At 44.8% G+C, this 27,283-nt stretch overlaps 1 protein-coding gene across 2 annotated transcripts in view; it reads left to right on the top strand.

Moving 5' to 3' along the window:
* Window positions 1-27,283, top strand: part of RICTOR (RPTOR independent companion of MTOR complex 2) — a 270,400-nt gene that overhangs the window by 113,543 nt on the left and 129,574 nt on the right. For both annotated transcript variants that reach the window (XM_082264794.1, XM_082264793.1), the window contains exons 4-8: window positions 9,392-9,456; window positions 11,716-11,847; window positions 13,580-13,643; window positions 24,395-24,521; window positions 26,976-27,145. In XM_082264794.1, the coding sequence (XP_082120920.1) occupies window positions 9,392-9,456; window positions 11,716-11,847; window positions 13,580-13,643; window positions 24,395-24,521; window positions 26,976-27,145 (558 nt within the window). The remainder of the gene's footprint in view (window positions 1-9,391; window positions 9,457-11,715; window positions 11,848-13,579; window positions 13,644-24,394; window positions 24,522-26,975; window positions 27,146-27,283) is intronic.

The following is a 27,283-nucleotide window of genomic DNA, read 5'->3' as shown; positions in this document are numbered from 1 at the left end:
ACAGCTACAGTTTTAGGTGATCATATACCCAGGCGGGTCAAGTCCACGTGATTTTAAAGTGGTTGTAAAGGCTAATGTTTTTTTTTAGCTTCATGCATGCTTATGTATGAAGGTAAAAACCTGTGTGCTGATCTCCCCCACAGCCCTCCCGATACTCATCTGAGCTCCTTCTAGATCCAGCGATGTGCAGGAGAGCCTCGGCTGTCTAGGGTCTCTCTCTCTCATATGCTGAGAGACCGCTGTGTAAGCTATTGGCTCCTACTGCTGTCAATCACAGCCAGTGAGGAGAGAGTGGGGGGGGAATATACATCTGGGGCATGGACATATAGAGCAAGGCTCGGGAGCAAGCACACACCAGTGCCCCCCATAGCAAGTGTCTTGCTAAACTGACAGGATGGGCAAGGAGAGCATTAATCAGAGAAGCAGCCAAGAGGTTAATGGTACCTCTGGAGGAGTTGCAGAGGTCCACAGCTCAGGTGGGAGAATCTGTCCACAGGACAACTATTAGTCGTGCACTCCACAAATTCGGCCTTTATGGACGAGTGACAAGAAGAAAGCCATTGTTTATAGAAAGCCATAAGAAGTCCCGTTAGCCGTTTCCAAGAAGCCTTGTAGGGGACTCGGCAAACATGTGGAAGAAGGCACTCTGGTCAGATAAGACCAAAATTTAACTTTTTAGCCTAAAAGCAAAGCCCTGTGTGTGGCAGGAAACTCACTGCACATCACCCTTAACACCCACCATGAAACATTGTGGTGGCAGCATCATGTTGTGGGGATGCTTTTCTTCAGCAGGGACAGGGAAGCTGGTCAGAGTTGATGGGAAGATGGATGGAGCCAAATACAGGGCAATCTTAGAAGAAAACCTGTTAAGAGTCTGCAAAAGACTTGAGACTGGGGCAGAGGTTCACCTTCCAGCAGGAGAATGACCCTCAACATACAGCCAGAGCTACAATGGAATGGTTTAAATCTAAGCATGTTCATGTGTTAGAATTGCCCGATCAAAGTCCAGACCTGAAACCAATTGAGAATCAGTGGCAAGACTTGAATATTGCTGTTAACAGACGCTCTCCATCCAATCTGACAGAGCTTGAGCTATTTTGCAAAGAAGAATGGGCAAAAATGTCACTCTCCTAGATGTGCAAAGCGGGCAGAGACATCCCCAAAAAGACTTCCAGCTGTAATTGTAGTGAAAGACGGTTTTACAAAGTGTTGACTCTGGGTCTGACTACAAAGCACGTCACAATTTTCAGATATTTATTTGTAAAAAAATTTGAAAACCATTTATCATTTTACTTCCACTTCTGCTACAGTATCTCACAAAAGTGAGTACACCCCTCACATTTTTGTAAATATTTTATTATATCTTTTCATGTGACAACTGAAGAAATAACACTTTGCTACAATGTAAAGTAGTGAGTGTACAGCTTGTATAACAGTGTACATTTGCTGTCCCCTCAAAATAACTCAACACACAGCCAATAATGTCTAAACCGCTGGCAACAAAAGTGAGTACACCCCTAAGAGGAAATGTCCAAATTAAGCCCAAAGTGTCAACATTTTGTCTGGCCACCATTATTTCCCAGCACTGCCTTAACCCTCTTGGGCATGGAGTTCACCAGAGCTTCACAGGTTGCCACTGGAGTTCTCTTCCATTCCTCTATTACAACATCACTGAGCTGGTGGATGTTAGAGACCTTTGCGCTCCTCCACCCTCCTTTTGAGCATGCCCCACAGACGCTCAATAGGATTTAGGTCTGGAGACATGCTTGGCCAGTCCATCACCTTTACCCTCAGCTTCTTTACCAAGGCAGTGGTTGTCTTGGAGGTCATTGTCATGTTAGAATACTGCCCTTGCGGCCCAGTCTCCGAAGGGAGGGAATCATGCTCTGCTTCAGTATGTCAAAGTGCATGTTGGCATTTATGGTTCCCTCAATGAACTGTAGCTTCCCAGTGCCGGCAGCACTCATGCAGCCCCGGACCATGACACTTTCACCACCATGCTTAACTGTAGTCAAGACACACTTGTCTTTGTACTCCTCACCTGGTTGTCGCCACACACGCTTTACAACATTTGAACCAAATACGTTTATCTTAGTCTTATCAGATCACAGGACATGCTTCCAGTAATCCATTTTCTTAGTCTGCTTGTCTTCAACAAACTATTTGTGGGTTTTTTGTGCACCATCTTTAGAAGAGGCTTCCTTCTGGGATGACAGCCATATAGACCAATTTGATGCAGGGTGCGGCGTATGGTCTGAGCCCTGACAGGCTGACCCCCCCACCCCTTCAACATCTGCAGCAGTGCTGGCTGCACTCATACGTCTATTTCCCAAAGACAACCTCTGGATATGACGCTGAGCACATGCACTCACATTTTTTCGTGGACCATGGCGAGTCCTGTTCTGAGTGGAATCTGTCCTGTTAAACCGCTGTATGTTCTTGGCCACCGTGCTACAGCTCAGTTTCAGGGTCTTGGCAATCTTTTTATAGCCTGGGCCATCTTTATGTAGAGCAACAAGTATTTTTTTCAGATCCTTAGCGAGTTATTTGCCATGAGGTGTCATGTTGAACTTCCAGTGACCAGTATAAGAGAGTGAGAGCGATAACACCAAATTTAACACACCTGCTCCCCATTCACACCAGTGACCTTGTTGTAACACATGTCATGGCGGAGGGAAAATGGCTAATTGGGCCCAATTAGGACATTTTCAGTTAGGGGTGTACTCACGTTTGTTGCCAGCGGTTTAGACATTATTGGCTGTGTGTTGAGTTATTTTGCGGGGACAGCAAATTTACACTGTTATACAAGCTGTACACTCACTAATTTACATTGTAGCAAGGTGTCATTTCTTCAGTGTTATATGAAAAGATATAATAAAATATTTACAAAAATGTGAGGGGTGTACTCACTTTTGTGTTGGTCTATCACATAAAATCCCCAAAAAAATACATTTACGTTTTTGGTTGTAACATGAAAAAATGTAGAAAATTTCACGGGGTATGCATACTTTTTCAAGGCACTGTAAGGATAACATGTTTGTTGTGTTTTTTTTTTATTACTAAAATATGTAGACTCAACATTTATTATCTATTGTACAGTACAGGACACAGGCCAAGTATTTATAGACCCTGGGTTCACATCTTCAGGTGATTGGACGCTGGCTAAGCTTTCACAGACACCCCCTGGGTGTCTACCCTATAATCCTACCTCACTTTGTGAGGTTTATTTTGTCAGTGTTCTAAGGCAGTGTTTCTCAACCTTTCTTTTCAGTCAAGGCACGCTTTAAAATTATAGACAATCTCAAGGCACCCTTTAAAGTTTTGGAGAGTGTTGAGACACACCATTCCAAAATTGTAAAAAAAAACTATTCTAAAATCTTTATATAATGCAGGAACATCCATACATGTAAGACACCCAACGTTAAAGGTGATTTATTCTTCCAAAGCAAATACACTTTTGCACACTGGTACTGACTAGTATTCCAATGTTTCTCTTCCTCAACTTCTCTCCATCAGTCCGCTGAAGTCACCCCAGTGCTGAGGGAGAGGAGCAAAGCAGGGTCAAACAAGGATGCTGTGAAGGCAACAGACATCCTCCCGATTAACTGATATCATTGGTTGTTGGGATACCAGTGTCTAGAAAGTCGTAATAGTGCAGGCCTCGACAAACCCCGGGCGCCAGGTCGCATTTGCGACTAGAATTAGCGACCTGGTGCCTGGGGTGCCCTGCAGGAGGTGTCCTGTCCCTTTTGTGCCCCCACCTTCTTTCCCGAGTGCACGGATTTCCACGCCGTCCATAAATTGAGGCCCCGGCTTTTCGGCCTTCTTCTGTGAGATGAGAGGCTAGGGGAACTGGCGCCCTCTTGTGGTGGCCGGGAGTAATGCATGTTCTCAATGCCTTTCCATCTCCTTCCAAACAGGAGAGGAGAGGGAAGTTTTTGCAGGCTTCATCTCTCTGTTCAGTTACCTTTGCTTAAAGGTAAGTGGACAGGGAGTGTGGTTATTATTATTAATTTACTTTTTAAATTAAAAAAAAAATAATAATTTTTTCTTTTTTTTTTTCCAATTCTTATTAATAAAAAAAATTATTTATATATATATATATATATATATATATATATATATATATATATATATGTTTTTTTTTTTTTTTTCCCTCATCGCCATGCCACAGCTGAAGGCCCCTTTCACACGGGCTGTCTGAATCAGGTCCGCCTGTCAGTTTCTCAGGCAGACCTGATCGGACCCTAATGCCCCATACACACGTGCAGATTATCTGCAGACTTTTGTCTGCAGACTTACCAAAACCATATAATATGAGGTCAAACCTAAACACTTTCAATTTGTATGCAATCCGGCAGGCCCTTGCACTACATAGAAAAGGTAAGTCTGCAGACAAAAATCTGCAGATAATCTGCACGTGTGTATGGGGCATAAGTCTCCTCTATGGAGCGGTAATCTGCCGCCATCTGATCCTGTCTGCCAAAAACAGACAGATGGTGGTTCTATTTTCTATCCATCCCGTGGATCGGATCAGATGGCATCGGATGGAAACAGACAGACAGTCTGTTTCCATCCGATTGCTCTATAGAGGAGAGTGGGGTTCTAGTAGTCTTTATGTGTAAATTTAGTACGTTACTTTTTGGAAATAGAGCTTGGTTGTTTGTTTAAAAAAAAAAAAAACTGGCTCCTAACTTTTTCAGCTGGCTCCTAGATTTCAGGAAAATTTGTCAAGCCCTGTAATAGTGCATAATGAAAACCCTTGCCTTTGTGTAACTAAAGGGCAGGCTTGATCCACCTGCTGGCTTGTATACAACTTTTGATCAATTTTATGACGTATTGTCAAGGCATCCCTGAAGAAGCCTCAAGGAACCACAGGGTGCCTGGGCACCCTGGTTGAAAAAGGCTGTCCTAAGGTGATGGACCACCTCTTCCATGCGAAGATCTCAATCCTCTTAACTAGTTTATTATCTTATCTTAACATTCTTTATTCAGCTCTACGGTCAGCTTTTTCACTGCCTTCTAAAACTATAAGAAGAAGCAGTGCAACATATCGTGTTTTTTTTTCTCATTCTGTTTGCAAAGTTTGTCACTTAGAAATCCTGCCAGGAACAGCACTTCCGGTTTCAGGCTGGAAATGTTTATCTGCTGCCTTGCATTTAGCTTCAGCATTGCAAGCTTGCTGTGTACTCTCCTACTACCGGTTGTTGGGCTGCCTGTCAGATCTGCAGGAAACGTGTAGACTAGATAGGCAGCCTAACGGCCACTGAAGGAGCAGACACGATGGGGACTCTTTCAAAAGAATAGCTCTGCAGCTCTAGACAGGAACACACAATAAAGGTTGCTGGAAACAGAGATGAAGGTAAGTATTGGACTAAGTGGGCTACACTCAAAGGGAGGGGGGGGGGGGCTGCCTTAAAAAACAGCTCATGCAAAGGCACAGTTTTGCTGTATAATGAAAGTTGGTGTATTGAAACCCGAAAATAAAATAAATAGCAGCCAAATAGTTCTTAGATGTTGTGACTGCATTTGTTGTTGTTTTTTTTATTTTTTCTCACCTGGTGATTCTGCTAGTAGCACATTGGGGTTGATTTACTAAGTGCCGGTTCACACTAGGTCGCTCCGACTTTGGGGGCGACCTGTGAAGTCGCGTGCAGCGTGACTTCGGCATGACTTGCACAGACTTCATAACATGACTGGACGACAAACTGGGTATTATAGATCCCTAGCCCCCCCCCCCCAGTGTGGCCAGCGAGCACGTGCGGACCGCAGCTCCGCACTAGGTCGGCCGCGACATATCCCCACTGGATGGGGGCTGGCCTGCGAGGTACACGTCATGCGAGGACGCATACAAACTGGCTTCGGCCTGAGTTGCAGTGTTTCCTCCTGGCCGTCAGCACCCACATTACGATGGAGCGGTGTTTTGTCCAGAATGGTGCCCACCTTGTTCCTGGTATGGTAAGTAGCTATCCCCCCGCTACCCCTGGAGTGTTTCTGGGATGGTCGGACCCCCGGGTTCCCTTCTCTTCCCCCCAGCCTTTTTCGGTCACCTTTGGCCTTTTCGGCCCTCCTTCCTGGGTGAGGTTATGAGCTGGTTGTTGCCACCTGCTCTTAACGGGCGCTGGTTGAAGTTGCTGCTAACCAAGCTACTGAACGGGCTGCTGACCGAGTTTTCCTGGTGCACAATGGGGGGATTGAGCAGGGTTCATCCTGGGGATAGTGACTAGGGCAGAGATGTCCTCTGGGCTCCCTGCGGCGGTTGTTGTGCTAGGGGAGTGAAAATTTAGCATCCTCAGGCCTTACACGGTGGGATCAAGCCAAAAATTTAGGCCGCGGCTTTGCAGCCTACTACTCGGAAACTACCTGAGGCGGCCCCTGTGAGCATGGCTGAAGCCACTGCCTCCCGTTTGGGCATCCGCCTTCCCCTCCACTTCCCCTGGGTGGTCGGCTCCACTGGGGCTTGCGCCCTTTAAAAATTTAGGCCACGGCCAGCTGCCTACTTGGCCATGCAGCCGAGTCGGGCGACGCCATTGGGGGTGGCCCCAGTGCATGTAGCTCAAGCCCCCACTCTTCCTTTGGGCTTCTGTCGGGCTGAGGATCTGTGCAATTGCGGCTGGGCCCCCACAAAAATGTAGGCCGCATCTTGCGGCCTGCTGGGCCATATGGTCATCTTGGCACCTCCCTTGGACCGAGTGGTGCTGTGGGGGCGCTTCATTTTTAATGACAGTCTTGCTGCCATTATTGTGTGGGGCACCTGCCTTGTTTTAGCGATGGTACCCTGCCTGCGTGTCCACGTCTCGGCAGGCAGCCCCCTTTTAAGGGGGCTATGTTCTATTATGTATGCGGGGTGCAATAGGTGGTTCATTTGTGGACCCTTGGCCGGCGTCCCCTTGCGGGATCGCAATCAGCGCCCTCCCCTGATTGTTATGTCAATGCGTGAAAGTTTAAAAATAGAGTTTGCGGAGGATGCCGCGTCGGAGGCACCTGTTCCTTTTGTCGCTCACAGGCCCTTCCAAGCGGAGGGGGTGTTCCTCTTTCCGCTTACCTTGACAACTTGTCACAAAACAGTGGGGTTGTCCAAAACACAGTGGTTGCTAGACGTTTTTTGCTTGTGGCATCCTTATGAGGATTTACTACGTTTAATGGACTGTAGTGGACTCGACGGTATCCAGGTCAAATTGGGTTACCTTCATCCTGCTTCCGGGGTCTCTTTGGGGCAGTGCAAGACTTATTTCAAGGGGTGAATGTTCCGGTTCCGACTTCGGAACATTTTCAGGGGTTTTTACTCAAACCTCTTTACAGTCCCCAGGAAGAAAGGCGAGGTACGTCCAATTCTGGATCTCAAGGTAATAAGCTGCTTTATGCGAGTACAGAAGTTTGGCATGGAGTCCATTCACATGGTATTGGAGTCCCTACTTCAGGGGGATTTCTTCTTGCTTCTATCGGCATCAAGGACGTCTGCCTGCACATGCTAATATGTGCTGGTTTCCAGTGCTTCCTCTTTTTTGCCGTGGACGAGGAGCATTATCAGTTTGTGGCGCTGGCGCTCTGGTCTTTACAGGAGTGTTGGCCTGGTGCTGGAATTGTTTGAGCCAGCAGGGGATTGTGGTACTGGGGTACATAGACTATCTTCTTCTGCGAGCGGAGTCTCCAACTGCTTTGATGGACTACTGGAGATTTCTCTGTGAACTCTGAGGGAGTCCATGGGATCCTGAACATTCTGAAGTCTGCTTTTGGTTCTGTCCACAAAAACTGGACTATCTGGGTCTGACTTTGGCTTCAGCCAGAGTGTTTCTTCTTTGGGAAAAACTCCAGCCATTGCAGGAGGCAATTCAGTTTCTGTTGTTCAGTAGACGGTCATCCCTCCGGGCTTGCATGCGCATGCTGGGCCTGATGTTGTCCACCCTCAAGGCGGTCTGTTTGCACAGTTCCACACAAAACCTCTGCTAAAGAGATTCTGGTAAAATGAGTCAAGGATCCACAGTCTCTAGTGGTGACTTTGTTCTCCGGCACTTCGACAGGGAAAATCTTTCTCCCTCTGTACTGGACGGTTGTCTCCATGGATGACAGCCTGTCCGGGTGGGGAGGCGTCCTCAGGACAGACTTTTTCTGGCTCATTGGACAATCCTCTTCAGGGATACGAATTCTTTCGGACAATGCCATGGCTGTGGTCTATGTCAACCACCAAGGGGGCACAAGAAATGTCCTGGTTTTATTCTAAGGTGGGCTAAATGATTTGTTCCAGTCCTCTTAAACTGCTGTCACGACTCCTGTGCAGGATTTAGGCAGAAGGTATTCCTGTCATTCTATTGGCTCCAGACTGGCCTTTCGCCTGGTATTAGTATGTCGATCTAGTACGGCTGGTCGCGGATGCTCCTTGGGGAACTTCCTCTCAGGGAGGATCTGCTTTCCCAAGGACCAATCTTCCATCCTTCTTTACAGTCGCTGGCTTTAATGGCTTAGCTGTTGAACGCTAGGTGCTGAAGGATTGAGGTTTGTTTGAATCTGTGATTCCTACGCTGTTCAAAGCTAGGAAATCTGACACCTAGGAAGATCTACTATTGTATGTGAAAGACGTACATTGTGTGGTGTGAGTTTCTTGGGGTTCATCTTCACTCCTTCTCGGTTGATCGGATCTTAACCTTCCTTCAACTGCTTTGTGACATCCGAATGGTTAAGAAGAATCAGAAGCTGTGTCCGTCAATGAACGAAAGAGAAAATGGGATTTCTGACTTACTGTAAAATCTATTTCTCTGATGATCACTGACGGACACAGCACCCACCCCTCTGTGGAGTTGGCTTTCATCTGACACTGCTTGTAACAAAACTGAGTGCCTATAGCTGCCCCTGCGACTGCCTATAGGCGTAGTCCAGCTTTTTTCTGCCTAGTGTCATACTTCTGTTGGGGGCAGTATAACCCAATGGTTAAGAAGAATCAGGAGCTGTGTCCATCAATGAACATCAGAGAAATGGATTTTACGGTAAGTCAAAAATCCATTTTTTATTATTTATTAAAAAATTTTTGTTGATCCTGCCTTTTGAGATTCATACATTACTATTCTTCCCAGTTATCTCTGTGAACTGCAGAAAATGTACGCCCTATGTTGTGTAGAAAAAAAGAGGGTGAGATTGTTGCTCCTCCTTAAAAAGTACTGTGTTGTCACCCTAGCATACAAAGTATGTTACTAGCAGGCTGTCTGGGTGGAAAAAGCTGGAAAAAGAAAACAAATGCAGCCACCATATAAGTTGCATTATATTAAACTTTTGTTATTTGTTTTAGATTTGTTGATCATTGTTGTGAGTGATTGAATATTGTTGTGCTTTGCACTAATTTGTGAAAATCCATTATGGCTACTATTTTTAAACTGTATTTTCTCTTCTGTTCCCTCAGCTTCTATGCAACGTTGGCCACAATGAAGAAAAATTAGGTTTTATGTATGAAGACATAATTATTTGGTAAGTACAAAATTGTTTAGTTATGTGTAAGCAGCTAGATGGATACACACACACTCACAGTGTAGTATATAATAGCTTTTTTATTGATATTGCAGTGCTGTTAAAAACAACTTGTTCACCCATTCATATATATATATATATATATATATATATATATATATATATATATATATATATATTAAAGGAGAGGTAAAACCAACGTGTTTTTCTTCATATTTCTCCTATGACCTGTTTTTAGCTGACAGTGGGTGGAAGCCCGCTTTCGGCTGACGTCACTCAGCTGGTCCAGGCTCAAGGAAGATCCAGACCATATGGTCCGGCACCTGGAGGGGAGAGAGCAGAGTGCGGCTGAATAAAAGTCATGGCTCTCTGCTCAGAGGGGAGAACTAAGTGAATCATAGGTGTTTGATCACTGCGGTGTTCTCACTGCAGAGCCAGCATGGGATATATGCAGCATGGGATATATGCTGCATCCACCTAGGTGGCTGTAAATCTTGATTTCTCTTTTGTTGACGGACACTGCTTCAGATCTTCGTAAATGTTGGGTTATACTGCCCCCTACAGGAGTAGGACACTAGGCAGAAAAAAAGTCTGTCTACACTTATGGGCAGTCCCTGGCTGTGTATACTCCCTCCCTCTGCTATAGACACTGCCTTCTCAGTAGTAAGAACCTAGTTCCTTGCTTGGATTTTTGGTCCTGGCAATTTTTCCTTTTTAGATAGAATTTTTTTTTTCTCCTGAATTTTTCCTGTGAGATCAACAATCAACTGCCGGACTGGGCGATGGGCTGGATAATCTAGATCCAGTGGTCACCCCAGTCTGCCCAGCGAGCGTGCAGACCTCAGCTCCACGCTAGGTCCGGCGCGACATAGCCCCAATGGACAGGGGCTGGCCTGTAAGTCCTCTTCCTCCTGGAGAGGAGAGGGGTTCTGTCTGGAGCGGTGACAGTCTGGTTCCTGGTATGGTGAAGAGCTGTCCCCCCTCTCCCCTTGGAGGGTTTTGGGGTGGATGTGGGCCCCTCCGTGGGATAGTTGGACCCTAGGGCATCCACCCTTGTCATCTGTCCCCCATCCTACCCCCCTCCACATATGTTGGGGCTGTTTGGGTTGTCTGGTCCACCTCCTGGGGTGGGGGCCGGATGCTATGCTGGTGATGGGGGCCGGGGGGTCGATCTGCCGGAGACCAGACGATCGACTGTGCGAGGGGGTTGTACCTAGTGGGGGCTTGTGCCAGGGCTTCCGGGTCTGTCCTTGAGGCCTGGGTTCCCTCCTGGGTCTCTGTAAGCCTCGTGGAGCCATTTTGCAGGGGTTTTCCATTTAAAATAGCAGGGACCATGTCTGTGAAGCTCTGTGGGTGGCAATTTTGGCGGTGGGAGCCCCTCCTCATCCCTCTGATCGCCGCATGTAGAGTGCAGATTATCCTGGTTGCTGCAGGTGCCTGTTTCTGCTGGGTGGTGAGTGGGAGGAATAGTGCCCCATCATTGGTGTCAGAGGAAAGAATTGTGCAGTGCTCATTTTGACGTCAAATTTCAGTTTAGTTTTAGTCAGTCTTTTGACTAAAAAGCCATTTTAGTTTTAGTCATAATTTAGTCGACTAAAATCTGATGAGTTTAGTTAAATTGTAATGTATTATTTAAGCATTTCTCTAGAATTTCCAAACTCGTCATATACTCTTGGAGTAAAAATCTATTAAAATGTTATTATTTATGGTATTAATGTCTGAGTATACTACAGACACAGATTTAGCCAATGTGATATATAAATTTTATATCACAACGGCTAAATATGTGTCTGTAGTGCATGTTTGACCCTTAATACCACAAAAACATTATTAGATTTGAACTCCTGGAGTATATAAAGAGTTTGGAAATTCTACAAAAATGCTTAAAGAATGCCTTACAATTTACCTAAACCCATTTGATTTTAGTCGACTAAAATGTACTGATTTTTATTCAGATTTAGTCGCAGTCTTTTGATTGTTAGTCATCTGCATTGTTTTAGTTTTAGTCATATTTTAGTTGACTAAAATAGTTTTAATTTAGTCAATGAAATTAACACGGCTTTATTGTTGGTGTCAGTAAGAGGAATATGAGAGGAATAGCGCCCCAAGGTCTGGGTAAAGGAAAATAAAGGGCCACAGTTTGGGGACCACTGATCTAAATTATGAAAGTGCTGATAGATGGAACTCATTTTTTTTTTTAAATGTTGACAGATGTGTAAAGAATCGCTGAAGTTAATGCTATTCATTTTGTTTTTCCAGCTTGCGATTAGCTTTGTTAAATGAAGCGAAAGAAGTGCGAGCAGCCGGCCTCCGCGCCCTCCGCTATCTTATTAGAGATTCCAGTATTTTACAGAAGGTGCTAACTTTAAAAGTAGATTACTTAATAGCCAGGTAAGTGACATTCTGACTTGATTTGAAGTGTTCATGAACTATTTCTGTTTAAATTTGAGGAACTGCACTGTAGGATTGAAATATTGTAAAAGTAAAGCCCCGCTAGAATTATATTTGGTCGCTGCAGTAAAGTGAAAGCAGCTGGAGCTTTAATTAGTGATAAAAAATGAGTATTTGTTATGTTATAAGGAACATTTAGCATTGTACGTTGTGCTCAAGCAGTACCCTGATAAATGTACCTTTTTGTCTTTATTGTCTGCTAAGAGATAGCAATGCTTTTCCTGGTATGTGAGGGTATTCTGCACAGTGCTGTAAAAGTGGTTAGGCAGCGGTAAAGCAGTTCAGATCTTGGCAGCAGGATGATGGCTGCAGCTATGATCCTAGTATTACCGCTTGCTGACTACTTTTTGGGATACGTATGTCAGTCAGCAAGTTAAGCAAAGTCAGAAATGTAAAAAAACATTTTCACATCTGACAATTTTTAGAATTTTTAAGGATAGACAGCTGTGTTTGTGGTATGCGGCCATGGTGGTATAAAAACTGTTAAATTACAACCTAAATTTATCAATTCCCTGATTCCTCTTCCCCTTTTTATGATTGTTGCAAATATGGTACTGAAATAGAATAGATATTTTCAAAAATAGTTGATTATATTTAGGGAAGTGCATAGTATTTTTGTATATTTTCTTTATCATGGTCAAAATAAGAAATAAAAAAAAAAAAAATAGTCACGTAAATATATTCTATTGTGGCGTTTATCCCTTAAGCAATCAGGTCCTATGGCGAAATCTTACTGCGAACCCCGCGAGATAGAGCCCACAAGAATGAATTAGTGGTTGGGAGCCCTCGGCCCCTAGTCCTCACCCCTCCTTTTCCTCCCTCAACAACCCCCCCACTTTTTTTTTTCCTCTCTCTCTTCCTTTCCTTGCCCCCCTCCCTCTCTAGCCCTCGCTCGGCACTATTGGATTACCTCTACCTGTCAGACTATCTATGTTTATGCTACCTGAGCTAACACCCAACCAGTATCCTAAATTTGACATGTCTTTATATGTTGATCGGCGGCAGCCCTTTGGTCTCCGACACAGCTTGATCCCCCATTGGGGGGTGTCAGAGCCCAGATTAGGTTGATGCTTTCTTCAGCCTTTGTTAGCAGTGCCCTAAATGTCATCTGTTGATGGATTACACACCCCCCCCCTTTTTTTTTTCTCTTTATTTTATTTTTATTTATCTATCTGTACATGACTATGTGCCTACTGTTTGTATCCTCATCCCACTATATGCATAATGTGTACCTTATTGTTTCCTATATGCATTCCAACCAGTCAGGAGTTATATACTGTGATTCTTGATTGTTCATTTTTGGCGATGTTCACAATGTTTTGATTTCTCTGTATTTTATGGAATTTTCAATGAAACGTTTTCTCAAATAAACTATTGTGTGTAAAAAATCGTATATATTCTTGTATCCAATCAGTAAATTACACTTTGGACACTCTTTTGCAAATTTCTTCTAACCTACTATTGTAAAAAGCTTGTTTATAGAGTTCAGTAGCTCAAGTTCAATGAGTTGGAGCACTGACTCCTCCCTCTCTCTTGGTATGCTTTCTTTTGAGGTTTCATTCTTAACACATGTTCTTTCTTTAGATAACCCATAAGACTGAGCATTTCAGTATAAACTGTGAATTTTGAATGTTTATCCTCATAATAATCATGAATTTGTTTTGCCTGTTAGGTGCATAGATATACAGCAAAGCAATGAAGTAGAGCGGACGCAAGCACTTCGACTTGTCAGAAAGGTACAGTACATACCTAATTATTCCTTCTTTATTTGTAAGAACTCAGTTCTAGAAACTATTCTTTCTAGGTAGAGAGGGAAAGTTTTAGAACTTTTGCCAAGTTTTTATTGCTGTTCCCCACTGGAGGAGTTAATCTTTCACTTCCTGGTCAGATGGCATCTTGCATGTGAAGGTTTCATAGGGATAGGTTCAAACCCTTCCCCTGTTCTGTTAAAAAATAAAGCAATTTTAGCTGCAGTTGGGGTCGTAATTGTGTTGGTATAGAAAAGATATTGTGACTGATGGGGATTAGACTGCTTTCACACTGAGGAGTTTTTCAAGCGCTTTTGTGTTAAAACAAAAAATGCCTAAAAAAGCTGAGGAAAATGTTCTCCTTAGGGCTCCTGTAAACAGGACATTTAAAAACGGCGAGAGTATTTTTGGGCGTTTTTACAGTAAAAACACTCCCTATAACGAGGCTCAAAATTTCAAGTCCTGAGCTACTGGCCAGGGCTTAAGGGTTACTCGCCACCAGTTGCCCCACCTAACCCCTACCCTGCCCCGGCCCGCCCAGCCCCTAAACGCACCCTCATAAATGTTTTCATAAAATTACACTGGTAAATGTGTTTGCATGAATGCAGAAGTTACAAAAGTTTATATTAATACCAGCTTAAACAGTGCCGCCTCCCCTGTGCCCGTCAGTGCCGCCTCCCCTGTGCCCGTCAGTGCCGCCTCCCCTGTGCCCATCAGTGCCGCCTCCCCTGTGCCCGCCAATGCAGCCTCCCCTGTGCCCGCCAATGCAGCCTCCCCTGTGCCCGCCAATGCAGCCTCCCCTGTGCCCGCCAATGCAGCCTCCCCTGTGCCTGCCAATGCAGCCTCCCCTGTGCCCATCAGTGCCACCTCCCCTGTGCCTGCCAATGCAGCCTCCCCTGTGCCCGCCAATGCAGCCTCCCCTGTGCCCATCAGTGCCACCTCCCTTGTGCCCGCCAATGCAGCCTCCCCTGTGCCCGCCAATGCAGCCTCCCCTGTGCCCACCAATGCAGCCTGCTCTGTGCCCGCCAATGCAGCCTCCCCTGTGCCCGTCAATGCAGCCTGACCAGTGCAGGGAAAGCGAGAGGGGAGGAAGAAGAAAGCCGACCAGATAATCACAGAGCAGGTATTTCCCCGCTGTAAAAGCTTTCATTTTATATTGCCGGGCGCCCACCATTACACACAGTCCTGCCTTTTGGATTGGCTCCTATGATAGACATCACACGTCCCGCCATTGGACCCTGTGTTCTGTCTATCAAAGGAGCCGGGGCAGGGGGCGGTGATGGGTTTGACGGTGAGCGCCTGGCAATTCAAATAAAAGCTGGTACAGCAGGACGATCCCCGCTCTGTGATTATCCGGTTGGCTTTCCTTTTCCTTTCCTCTCTCTCTACTCCTGGGAGAACGGCTCCCGAGGCAGCCCCACATTCGCCTTCAATCATTTTCTACTCTCAAAATGCGAGCAGGCGAGTGGAAAATTTGAGGGCTATATATGTGTATGTATATATACAGTATATCACAAAAGTACACCCTATCACATTTTTGTAAATGTTTTATTCTATCTTTTCATGTGACAACACTGAAGAAATTACACTTTGCTACAATGTAAAGCAGTGAGTGTACAGCTTGTATAACAGTGTAAATTTGCTGTCCCCTCAAAATAACTCAACACACAGCCATTAATGTCTAAACCCCTGGAAACAAAAGTGAGTGCACCCCTAAGTGAAAATGTCCAAATTGGGCCCAAAGTTTCAATATTTTGTGTGACCACCATTATTTTCCAGCACTGCCTTAACCCTCTTGGGCATTGAGTTCATCAGAGCTTCACAGGTTGCCACTGGAGTCCTCTTCCACTCCTCCATGATGACATCACAGAGCTGGTGGATGTTAGAGACCTTGCGCTCCTCCCTTCCGTTTGAGGATGCCCCAAAGATGCTAAACAGGGTTTAGTTCTGGAGACATGCTTGGCCAGTCCATCAGCTTTACCCTCAGCTTTTTTGTTTGGGGTCGTTATCATGTTGGAATACTGCCCTGTTTCCCAGTCTCTGTAGGTAGGGGATCATGCTCTTCTTCAGTATGTCACAGTACACGTTGGCATTCATTGGTTCCCTCATTGAACTGTAGCTCCCCAGTGCCGGCAGCGCTCATGGAGCCCCAGGCCATGACACTCCCACCACCATGCTTGCAAGACAAACATGTCTTTGTACTCCTCACCTGGTTGCGGCCACACATGCTTGACACCATCTGAACCAAAAAAGTTTATCTTGGTCTCATCAGACCACAGGACAGGGTTCCAGTAATCCATGTTCTTAATCTGCTTGTCTTCAGCAAACTGTTTTCCGGCTATCTTGTGCATCATCGTTAGAAGAGGCTTCCTTCTGGGACAACAGCCATGCAGACCAATTTGATGCAGTGTGCGGCGTATGATCTGAGCACTAACAGACTGACCCCCCACCCCTTCAACCTCTGCAGCAATGCTGGCAGCACTCATATGTCTATTTCCCAAAGACAGCTTCTGGATATGACGCTGAGCACATGCATTCAGCTTCTTTGGTCGACCATGGCAAGGCCTGTTCTGAGTGGAACCTGTCCTTTTAAACCACTGTATGGTCTTGGCCACCATGCTGCAGCTCAGTTTCAGGGTCTTGGCAATCTTCTTATAGCCTAGGCCAGTGATGGCGAACCTTGGCACCCCAGATGTTTTGGAACTACATTTACCGTGATGCTCAACCACACTGCAGAGTGCATGAGCATCATGGGAAATGTAGTTCCAAAACATATGGGGTGCCAAGGTTCGCCATCACTGGCCTAGGCCATCTTTATGTAGAGCAACAATTCTTTTTTTTCAGATCCTCAGAGTTCTTTGCCATGAGGAGCCATGTTGAACTTCCAGTGACCATTATGAGAGAGTGAGAGCGATAACACCACATTTACCACACCTGCTGCCCATTTACACCTGAGACCTTGAAACACTAACGAGTCACATGACACTGGGGAGGGAACATGGCTAATTGGACCCAATTTTGACATGTTAACTTAGGGGTGTACTCACTTTTGTTGCCAGCAGTTTAGACATTAATGGCTGTGTGTTGAGTTATTTTGAGGGGACAGCAAATGTACAATGTTATACAAGCTGTACACTCACTACTTTACATTGTAGCAAAGTGTCATTTCTTCAGTATTGTCACATGAAAAGATATAATAAAATATTTACACAAATGTGAGGGGTGTACTCACTTTTGTGAGATACTGTATGTATATGTAACCATTTAATTGTAAAAGCATTTTATTTATTTTTTTTAAACTGAGTTATTCTTATTGAATGGCGGTAGCTGCTCTTTTATATTAGGGATTTATTTCCCCTTTGATTCTGCAGCTTAGTTTATTGATGTTTTGTCGCTATGGCTCCACACGCTATACATATCTAGTTTCCTGGGGCAAATCTTATCTTTCATTTGGTGTCTTTGAAATGCTTACTGTACCCTTTTCAAATAGTTTTTAAATGAAAGCAATGAATATTGTTGTTGAGTCCTGTGTGTAATCTGTTGCTTTGGATGTGGGAAATTTGGTCAGCGCACTTCATCAGTGCAGCATGTCTGGAACTTGACAAACATTCTTTGTTTCATACATATGCACCAAAACAGAACTTGCTTTGGTTGCACATCTACAGTCATCTGTTGACTATATAAACACAGTCTGTGCTGCTGCCGTTCTGTATGCGTGTACACGTCCTCATAAGGCCTCTGCTCTCGATTCATTCGATCAAGCTAATTCTTGGGGTGGGATGTAAAGCTAAACCCAAGTTTAATGCATAAGTAATGCATTCACCAGCAGCAGCTAGAGCCCCTTGTTTTCTCATAGATGCACGTGCACTGCCACTCTTGCTAATGTAGTCATCTCTCTATGATTAGCACTTTCCATTTTTAGTGTGTCCTAGATTTTCCTTTAGACAGCCTGTTTGTTATGTATAATGTTTATTTTTCTTCTAGGCTCAATTATTATTAGTAGTAGAGTTACTATTATCTTCATTATTTTTGCTGTCACCAAATTATTAGTCATAGTGCTGTTATTAATAAAGATTAAATCATTTCCTATTGTTTTTTTTATCGTTCGTTACATTTTTAATACATTTTGCTCTGGCCTGATCTAGGGTCCATAGAGTAAGCCTGCTCTTTTTTTTTTTTTTTTTTAAAGTTGCTAAACTGCCTTGCCTTTCGCTGCCCTCAGTCAATGAAGTTCTCCATACTAATGGGACATTAATGGGGTACAAGGAGGGGCAGGCCCACATTCAGTGTTACCAGAGGGAAGACGTTGTTAGCATGTTAGAATACCCCCATGGGCATCCAGGGGAACTTGTGAAGATTTGTAATCTTCACAAGACACCTATAGTTGTCAGGGAGCTTTAAGAAAATAACAGGTGTACTAGTAAAGTGATTCTAAAGGTAGGTGTTTAAAAAAAATAATAAAATTAAAAAATAACAAACATGTCATTCAATGGTTTTGCACAGAGTAGCTCTGATCCTCTTCTTTTTGAATACCCCATACGCTGTCTTTGCTCCTGGCCCCTGCCGAGTGCCCCCCAATTGGAAGCCTATTGCTAAGGGGGCACTCAAGAAGGGTTGTTCCTGAGCCACGCCCTGGGTGTCCATTCACACACAGAACATGGTTCGGCTCCGCCCCCAGCTCTCTCCTGTGATTCACAGTAGCAGGAGCCGGTGGCTCCCATTGCTGTGTGAGCCAATACCGAGAGAGAGACCTGGGAAAGCCACTGCTCACATGCACATCGCTGGGTTGAGAGGGGGCTCAGATAAGTTTACAGAGGTGGGCTTTGGGGGGGGGGGATTTTCTGCATCCAGAAGGTTTTTTTTTTTTAACCTTCACGTATAGAACCTTGGGCCTTTAGAGCCACTTCAACACGTTCAATTGATCTAGATCTCTCTCTAATGTTTTTTGAAGTTGACGGTTCTCCATTCCGGAGTTTTGAGTAGCATTTGTCTTTCTTCTACATAGTGGTTTGTAATAAGAGTGGAAAGTTCAATGTTCCACATCCAGATACCCTTTGATATGCTTGCTGTGTCTTCCTCACACCTTTTGTCAAACTTTAAATACCCTTTTCTCTTTTAGTTCATTGACAGACGCAGCTCCGTATTCTTCTTGACCATTGGGATATGCTGCCCCCTACAGCAGTAGGACACTAGGCAGGAAAAATCTTTGCTACACCTATGGGGCTGTCCCTGCAGGCATACACCCACACACTCTGCTATAGGCTTCAGTTTTTTTCTGCCTAGTTTAGGAGTAGGATCTAGTTCCCGGCTGGGACTTCGGTCTTGGCTGTCTTTTTTATTTTAAATGGAACCTTTGTTAAAAATTTAATTTTTTTACGCCGGCATGGATTTTGGACTGGATATCTTAGATCCTTAAGGTCTCCCAGCCTGGCCAGCGAGTGTGTGCAGGTTAAAGCCCATCGCTAGGCCTCGCCGCTACAGAGTCCTAATGGACGGGGGCTGGGAGTGAAACACCTCGCCTGGACACACACGACCTGGTTCAGTCCGAGTCGCTGCGTACCCCTTGGTCGTCAGCACCCCCACCCTGAGTGGAGAGGCAGTCCGGAGTGGTGCCCACCCGATATCGTTGGTATGGTGAGTAAGTGTCCACCATAACTCTGGCGGTCTAGGGGGGACGTGGGCCCCTCCCTGGGGAAAGTCAGACTCTTGGATATCCCTCATTTCCCCTTGCCTCTCGGTAGGTGCCAGGCTCCACCAAGGCCTCCCTCCTAACCGGTCATAGTGTTACCTACCTCAGTCAGCGACGGAGGTCCTTGGGGGGGGGGGGGGGAGGTGGACGCACCAAGGGAGCTATGGCACATCCGCTGGGGGGGTTAATCCTGCCACGGACCCCCGATGCCACTTACGTTTTGGACCCCTTAGGGGGTCCTGGAGACCGCATGGTGCGCCGTGGGGGCCGCCATTTTGCTGTAGAATCATTCAGCCTCATTTTGCCGTTTTCCCCATTGAAATGCATGGACGGCCATGTTTTTGTGGTTTCTTAATAGGAAAGTATTGAGTGGCCATTTTCTTGGAGTCCACGATTGCTGGACAGCAGGGAGCAGCTAGGCCTTTACTCTAGTGAATGACTCAGGTATTTCCTCTTCCTGTGAAGATCGTTCTTCTACACAGTAGAAAGATTCTGTTCTCCTCCATATCGATTGGTGGTATGTTTATTGGGGTCCCTGTAGTTCTTTCTCGCTCTCCCTTCTATCGGCAGTGCTAGTGGCTGGGACTTGTAGTACCGCTGGTGCAGCGGTGCGGTTCGCTTTGTGCAGTTTTCTTAACATGACACTGCGTTATTCCAGGGTTCATAATGGGGTCCTGGGAACAAATTTCACCTACTTATCCCCTCCTTGCGGTTGCGGGGACCTCCGGGTCACAACCCCTGTCTGCCTTAGCGGCAGTTTTGGAAAACCTGGTGTCAAAAGTGGATGTGATTATCAAGAATACCACTAGTAAAAAGCGCCCTATGCCCTCCCCTGTATCCTCAGATTCTGAGGTGGATACAGCCCGCCGCGGACACAGGCCATCATGAGGGATCTGCATCATCGCACTCGGATGGCGAGGACAATATATCCTCTTCTGCAGCCACGCACTAGTAGAGGCACTTATAGTGTCAGTACGGGAAACTAAAAATGGCAGATGATTCTGCAGCGTCAGGGACGCAGGTGTCTTTTGGCACCCGAAAATCCCAGAAGTAGGGCAAGGTTTTCCCTTGTCCGGAACTTTTTGACAAAATTGTCAACGAACAGTGGGGGCGCATCAAACAGATGTTAGTGGTGCCAAAGCATTTAAAAAGGCGCTACCCATTCACAGACGCGGTGTCCGCAAGATGGCTGTACCACCGAAGCTGGACCATCCGCTCTCCAGACAACAATTCTGCTGTGGTTCTGATGAAGGAGTACCCAGTCTTTACAGACCTTGGACAGACGGATTGAGTCTCTGTCCCGCCACTTGCATGTGATAGCGGGCTCAATACTTAAACCAATCTTTGTGATCACTCTGGTGTCCCAGACCATAACGGAATGGGCAAGGTTACTAAAAAGGTACTTCGAAATGGAACAGCTCTCTCCGGGCCTGACAAAACTAACGGACAAAATGGTTCAAGCCCTACTTTTTATATGTGATGTGTGGCTAGATGCGGCCCCCCTTGTAGCCAGAGTTTCTGCGGTGGGGGTAGCTATTAGACGCATGGTGTGGCTAAAAAGCTGGTCTGCAGATCAGGCCTCAAAAAAGGCTCTATCAGATCTCCCCTTTTCGGGAGACCGTTTGTTTGGTTCCTCATTGGATGAGTTATTCAAAGGACTCACAGGCAGGAAGAGTACTCTTCTTCCTCAATCCGCCAAGGGCAAGTCACCACGTAATAGACGGAGGCCTTATTTCACAGCCCGCAGGCGGCCCTTTCGTGCCTCCAGCATGCAGGAGAAAGGATCTAAGCCATTTAGGTCTTCTGGGGATTCCAAGAAGACATGGTCGGGTAAGCCGAGAACAGACCATTCCAGACCTGCAGATAAATCCCGGTCTGCATGAGGGAATGCCCTTACCGATATCTGGGGTGGGGGGACATTTTCACTTCTTTCCAGAACCATGGACTTCCTTGATTCAGGACAAATGGGTCCACGAACTGATCCGATCGGGTTACAAGATTAAATTCAGGTCCCGATCACCGGACAGATTCTTCCCATCCAATCTACGCCTATCTTCAGATCAGTTAAGGGATCTACGAGGGGGTACAAGATCTGCTGTCGCAAGGGTGATTGTGCCAGTTCCCTCTTGGGAACGCTTTCAAGGGCTTTATTCAAACCTGTTTACTGTTTAGAGGAAAGAAGGAAAAGTGCGTCCAATTCTGGACCTCAAGGTTCTGAATTGCTTTGTGTGGGTACGGAGGTTTCCAATGGAGTTCATTCGCACGGTAGTGACTGTCCTACACCAAGGGGACTTTTTGGCCTCTATCGATAACGAAGACGCATATCTGCACATCCCTATTTAAGCTGGACACCAGCGTTTTCTTCGCTTCACTGTAGGAGAGGAACATTATCACCTTGTGGCGTTACCCTTTGGTTTCACCTCTGCCCCCAAGGTGTCGGCTCCAGTATTGGCATTACTGTGAAAAGTGTTGAGAGTGTTGAAAGTCTGGACTCTGAAAGAGAAAAAGCTTACACTGTCACAGAAGGTAGCCTTTTTGGTGGCTGTTACCTCTGCCCGCAGAGTGTCTTAATTGGCCGCGCTGTCCTGCCGTTCTCCTTCTCTGGTGATCCACAGAGATTAAGTGGTACTTTTGGTAATCGTTCGTTTCTTTCTAAGGTGGTTTCTGATTTCATTCAATGAAGACATTGTGCTACCTTCACCCTGTCCTAAGCCCATGCATCCCAAGCAAATTGCCTTGCATTCTTTGGCTGTCGTTCGGGCTATTAGGGTTTGCCTGATGATTACTGAGTCTTTCAAGATATCAGACTCCCCTTTTGTCCTCTCGGCTGCGTCTGCTGCGACCATATCCAGATGGATCAGGCAGACAGTTGTACAGGCGTATTCACTTAAGGGTAAGGTTCCACCTTTCCTTGTGACGGCGCATTCTGCTAGGGCGCTGAGTGCCTCTTGGGCCTTTCGCCATTAGGCGTCAGTAATACAAGTTTGCAAGGTGGCAACCTGGTCGTCTATGAACACATTCTTTAAATTTTACAAAGTAGATGTGTTGGCATCCTCGGATGCTTCTTTTGGCCGCAAGGTTAAGAAGAATATGGAGCTGCGTCTTTCAGTGAACGAGAAAACTGGATTTTTGACTCACCGTAAAATTTTTCCCTCCTAAAGTTTGACAGACGCAGCACCTGCCCCTCTATTTCTGAGTGGGTTGGGTTTTTTTACTTCTGACACTGCTTGCAACAAAACTGAATCCTATAGCAGAGTGAATGGGTGTATGCCTTCAGGGACTGCCCCATAGGCGTGGTAAAGTTTTTTCCTGCCTAGTGTCTTACTCCTGTAGGGGGCAGCACAACCCAGTGGTTAAGAAGCATATGGAGCTGCGTCTGTCAATGAACTTCAGAGAAAAGGATTTTATGGTAAGTCAAAAATCAATTTTTTTGCTAGAAAATTACTTAGAACCCCCAAACATCTATATTTTTTAAGCTAGAGGATTAAATGGCATTCATTGCAATATTTTATGTCACACTGTATTTTCACAGCAATCTTTCGAACGCAATTTGTTGGGGAAAAATACATTTTAATAAAACAAAAACAGTAAACACGCTTGTGGAATGGCGACAAACTATAGTACCTAAAAGTCTCCATAGGCGGTGCTTTAAAATGTTTTAACTGTTGCCTGTTTAGAGTTGCAGAGGAGGACTTGCACTAAAATTATTGCTCACGCTCTCTCGAGCGGGGGGGTTGACACCACATGTGTGGTTTTAACACTGTTTACATTTCCGGGCGTGACTTACGTATGCGTTGGCTTCTGCGCGTGAGCACGGAAGGATAGGGTGCTTTAAATTTTTTTTTTTTCTCTCATTTTACTTTTTTATTTTTACATTGTCCCTTTATTTTTATTTTTTTAACTTTTACATAGTAGTTGAGGTTGAATAAAGACAATAGTCCATCCAGTTCAACCTTCTGTAGGTGTGTATGGCCGTAATCATATCTCATCATACCCCTTAATGTTCTGATCCTTGAGATGTACGTCCAAGAGTCTTTTGAAAGTATCCATACTTCCCGCAGAACCTACCTCTTGTGGTAGAGAATTCCACAATCTTGTAGCCCTAACAGTAATGCTGTCACAAGGAATATAAACATCCCTTGTGACAGTAATAGGCACTGACAGGTACTCTTTATGAAGGAATCTGGGTTCTTTAAGACCCCAAACCCCTTCTCTGCACGCCAAGATCGGCGTTTTTGAATACTTTCGATTTTTGAAAACTGGCGCCATTGGCTTCCCAGTCATGACATCACTTCTGGGTTACCATATCCGAGACCCGATCAAAGCCGATTCCGGCTTTGTTCGGTCACGCCGGCTGGTCACTCGGGTCTCCCGGTGGGACATGAGAGCCCGGGCTAGTGGCGGGTGAGGGTGTCCCCTCCCGCTGCTTGTAATAAGTCGAGCAGCTGCTTAGCCGCATAGGTTGTTATTACAAGAGAGCCGACCGTCCGCACTAAAAAAACGGTACCATGGTTATGCCTGCATGTAAAACCACTTGAAGCAGAATGATGTACAGGTATGTGATTTGGCAAGCAACTGGTTAAGCGATGCTTCAGCATGATGTTCCATTGTCTTGCTTGTCATTACCTCTTTTTACAAGCCTTTATGTGGCCATACTCTGGACAGTTTTTTTTAGCAGCTTCAACCAGCTTTTGTTAACTGGTTTTAAATTTTGATAGAAGGAGAGTTGGTAGGTTGCTTTGATTTTTGCATTTTTAAAGCGGTATTAAACCCAAAAGCAAACATTTATTATAATGCAGTTTACTGATTCTTAGATGTCATAGCTCTAATAGTTTTCCTTTTTTTAGGCTTGGTGGTCCAAACAGTTCTTAGCATACCATTTGCAGCCCTCTTTTCATAACTCTTCTGTAAAGTAATGCTTCCATAGAGATATACAGTTGGAGTGTACTTGAGTAAGCACCGAATGCTAATCTGAGTTGACATCAACTAATCTGTGTTCCCGAGGCTGCCGACAACTGTGCTTATGTAATCATTTGCTTGTGTTTTGCAGATGATTACTGTGAATGCTTCCTTATTCCCTAGTTCTATAACCAATTCCTTGATAGCAGTTGGAAATGATGGCCTTCAAGAGAGGGACAGAATGGTTCGGGCCTGTATTGCAATCATCTGTGAATTAGGTAAGGTCAATGGTCTCCTGTTGGAAAAGAAGAAGAAACCAACACAACTCTTGCTTTCTAAAATACACTACATGCACAGCTATCGCCATGTTTTTTTCTGGAATACAGGTTTTATATCAAATTTAGAGGAAATGCTATTGTGATTGTTAAAAATTAAATTGCAGCAATCCTTAATAGCCCATCAAAATACATCCATTTACTAGAGTGGCAGTGGAGCAAGAAAGGGAGAAGGTAAGGCTTGAGAATCAATATACTTCCCTAAATGTAGAATGTCTCAGTAGCCATTACACCCACATTTTACATTTGTAAACTATTTGCCTCGAACTCCAAAAAAAAAAATATATAATTCCTGTGATGTCACCATTTCACTCTAAAGCTTTTTGCGATCTCTGGGAACCAGGATGATCCTCTGGTGTGCAACGCATATCATTTCCGGAAAATACATGTCCCCTGGTTCTTTGGGGCTTAAGTGTAGCTTCTGGGTGATTCTGTGGGCAGTGAAGAGGTACGCAGGATTACAAAATACTAAAGCACTTGAGCTTTTAAAGCACAAGGTATCAAACAATAACAACCACATTTCAAAACACATAGTTTTATTCTTACATAAAATAAAAAGATTGCACATAAAACACATTAAAAAAAAGGAGGCCAACCTATTTTGAATCATTAATATAGGTGTACCCAAAACAAATATCCAGTCCTCTACAAGTGTATTGCAATTGTACGTCAAGATAACCAACTGCTCTGTCCAAAAATGGACCATGTACAGAGCTATAAACAAACTCATTCTGTGCAAAGAGGGAGGAGAAGAAGGTCATTGTTAAGCTCTACTTATTTCACGATCCAAGCCGCTCCATCCAGAGCAGTACAAATTTAGAATCTATATTTCAATCCAAGATGCATATGGTTATCCAGGTGTAACCATCAGCCCAAGAACCCCCAGAGGGGAGAGGCACCACCGAAACCATGCGTCATCCCCAAAGAGAGACCACTAGAGCATACTAGGACAGACTGGGCCACCACTTCACCAACCTCCATCATTTACATTCAGCATCCCCAGATAAAACAAACTATTAAACCCTTAGCATATCAGGAAGATGTTCAAACACCACCACCATCAGGGACATGCAACATAGCCAGAGGAAAAGGGCAAGTAAGGGTAACTATGAAGCAAAGTGTTTTGTGATCACCACCGACAATCTATAGCAGCATAATGCAGAGATGGAGTGAAATTCTATTCTTATTGTACCCATTCAGTCCTGCCTAGCAAATAGCATTGTTTATGCTGTGGCATGGCTGACATCACTGCAACTACTGTGGGGAGTCAGAACTACAAAGAACTACAAAGTTTGTGGATATTGCAGCAACAGTTGCTTGCTGGTTTCAGAACTTCAGCTCATACCTGATTTGCCAATATCTACCTTTAAATAGTTGGCTCAAACTATTTACTGCACTAACGTGCGCTTGCTAGGTGCAATGTATTAACTGTATGTAGCCTAGCCTAGGCTGCATACAGTATACAGGGCTGTGTTCCTGTAGTAAGATGGGGATTTCCTTTCCCACTCCCAGCACAAAATGGAGTCAGGCTAAATGGCGCTCAGCTGTTCATGGGAAGCTTTGTATTCTATTAATAAATACAAAGCTTCCCCTGAATGGTTGCAACAGAGATTGTCATGCCATCTGCCCACCTCTCTGCCTCAGCCAATCAGAAGAAGCTTTGTATTCATTCATTAGTATCACTCAGTCTGACTCCATTTTGTTCTGGGAGTGGGACGTCCCCATCCCATACTATATGTAACTGAGGCCACATATAGTTTATACAGCGCACCCAGCAAGCACACCTGTTAGTGCAGTAAATAGTTAATTTGGGTCTGCTGTGGGCCAAACAAACCATTTAAATGGACAATAATTGCGGAGATCTGCTTTAAGCAGAGCAGATACCTGAATTTGACCTGGTATTAGCCTCTTGTAATCCCTGTACAGCAGAGCTCAGAAAATGAAGCTCCACATGTAACCAGTTTGTTTTACTGCAGTGCTTAGGTGCTAACGAGGGATATGCTGATAGGAAGAGAAAGCAGAATTACTGAACGATTGGCTCATCAGTCTGCTACTTCCTCTTTTCACTCTTCAATCTCACGTTCGGGAAGGGACAAGTAAAGCTTTCTTACATGTACTTCATCTGTGTATTTCGTTGTTCCCTTGTATTCCAGTTTAAAAACAGATTTTCCTCTACTAATTTGTTTCTGGGCTTCTTCTATTTAGCTATATAATAGTTTAAGGCCGATGTTCCATGTTAAAATGACGTTGATCCCTGCCTGTGCTTATATATTTTTGTATTTTTCTCGTTTGCAATTTGTCAGTCATCTAATTATTTTTATTGACTCTCATTGAGGCACTATTCACCTGTAGGTGGTTCATTATAATTTTGTATATTTTTTTTTTTTCTTGATCCAGCACTTCAGAACCCAGAAGTTGTGGCGCTTAGAGGTGGTCTTAGTACTATCCTGAAAAATGTGATTGACTGCCAGCTTAGCCGAATAAATGAGGCTCTCATCACCACGGTCCTGCACCTTCTCAATCATCCAAAGACACGACAATATGTGCGCGCTGATGTTGAATTAGAGGTGGGTGCCACTTTGTTTATCAACTTGCTGTGGTATTCAGCCTGTTTCATCCTGACTTAAGGAAACCGGCAAAGAAGCCTTGTGTCTTCACAGCCGGTTTCCTACTACGCACCTGTGAAGTGTCCCAGAAGGCTACAG

This window comes from Pelophylax lessonae (assembly GCF_965119305.1).
Source record: "Pelophylax lessonae genome assembly, chromosome: 1".
NCBI classification, from domain to species: domain Eukaryota; kingdom Metazoa; phylum Chordata; class Amphibia; order Anura; family Ranidae; genus Pelophylax; species Pelophylax lessonae.
This window is presented reverse-complemented; position numbering and strand designations above follow the sequence as displayed.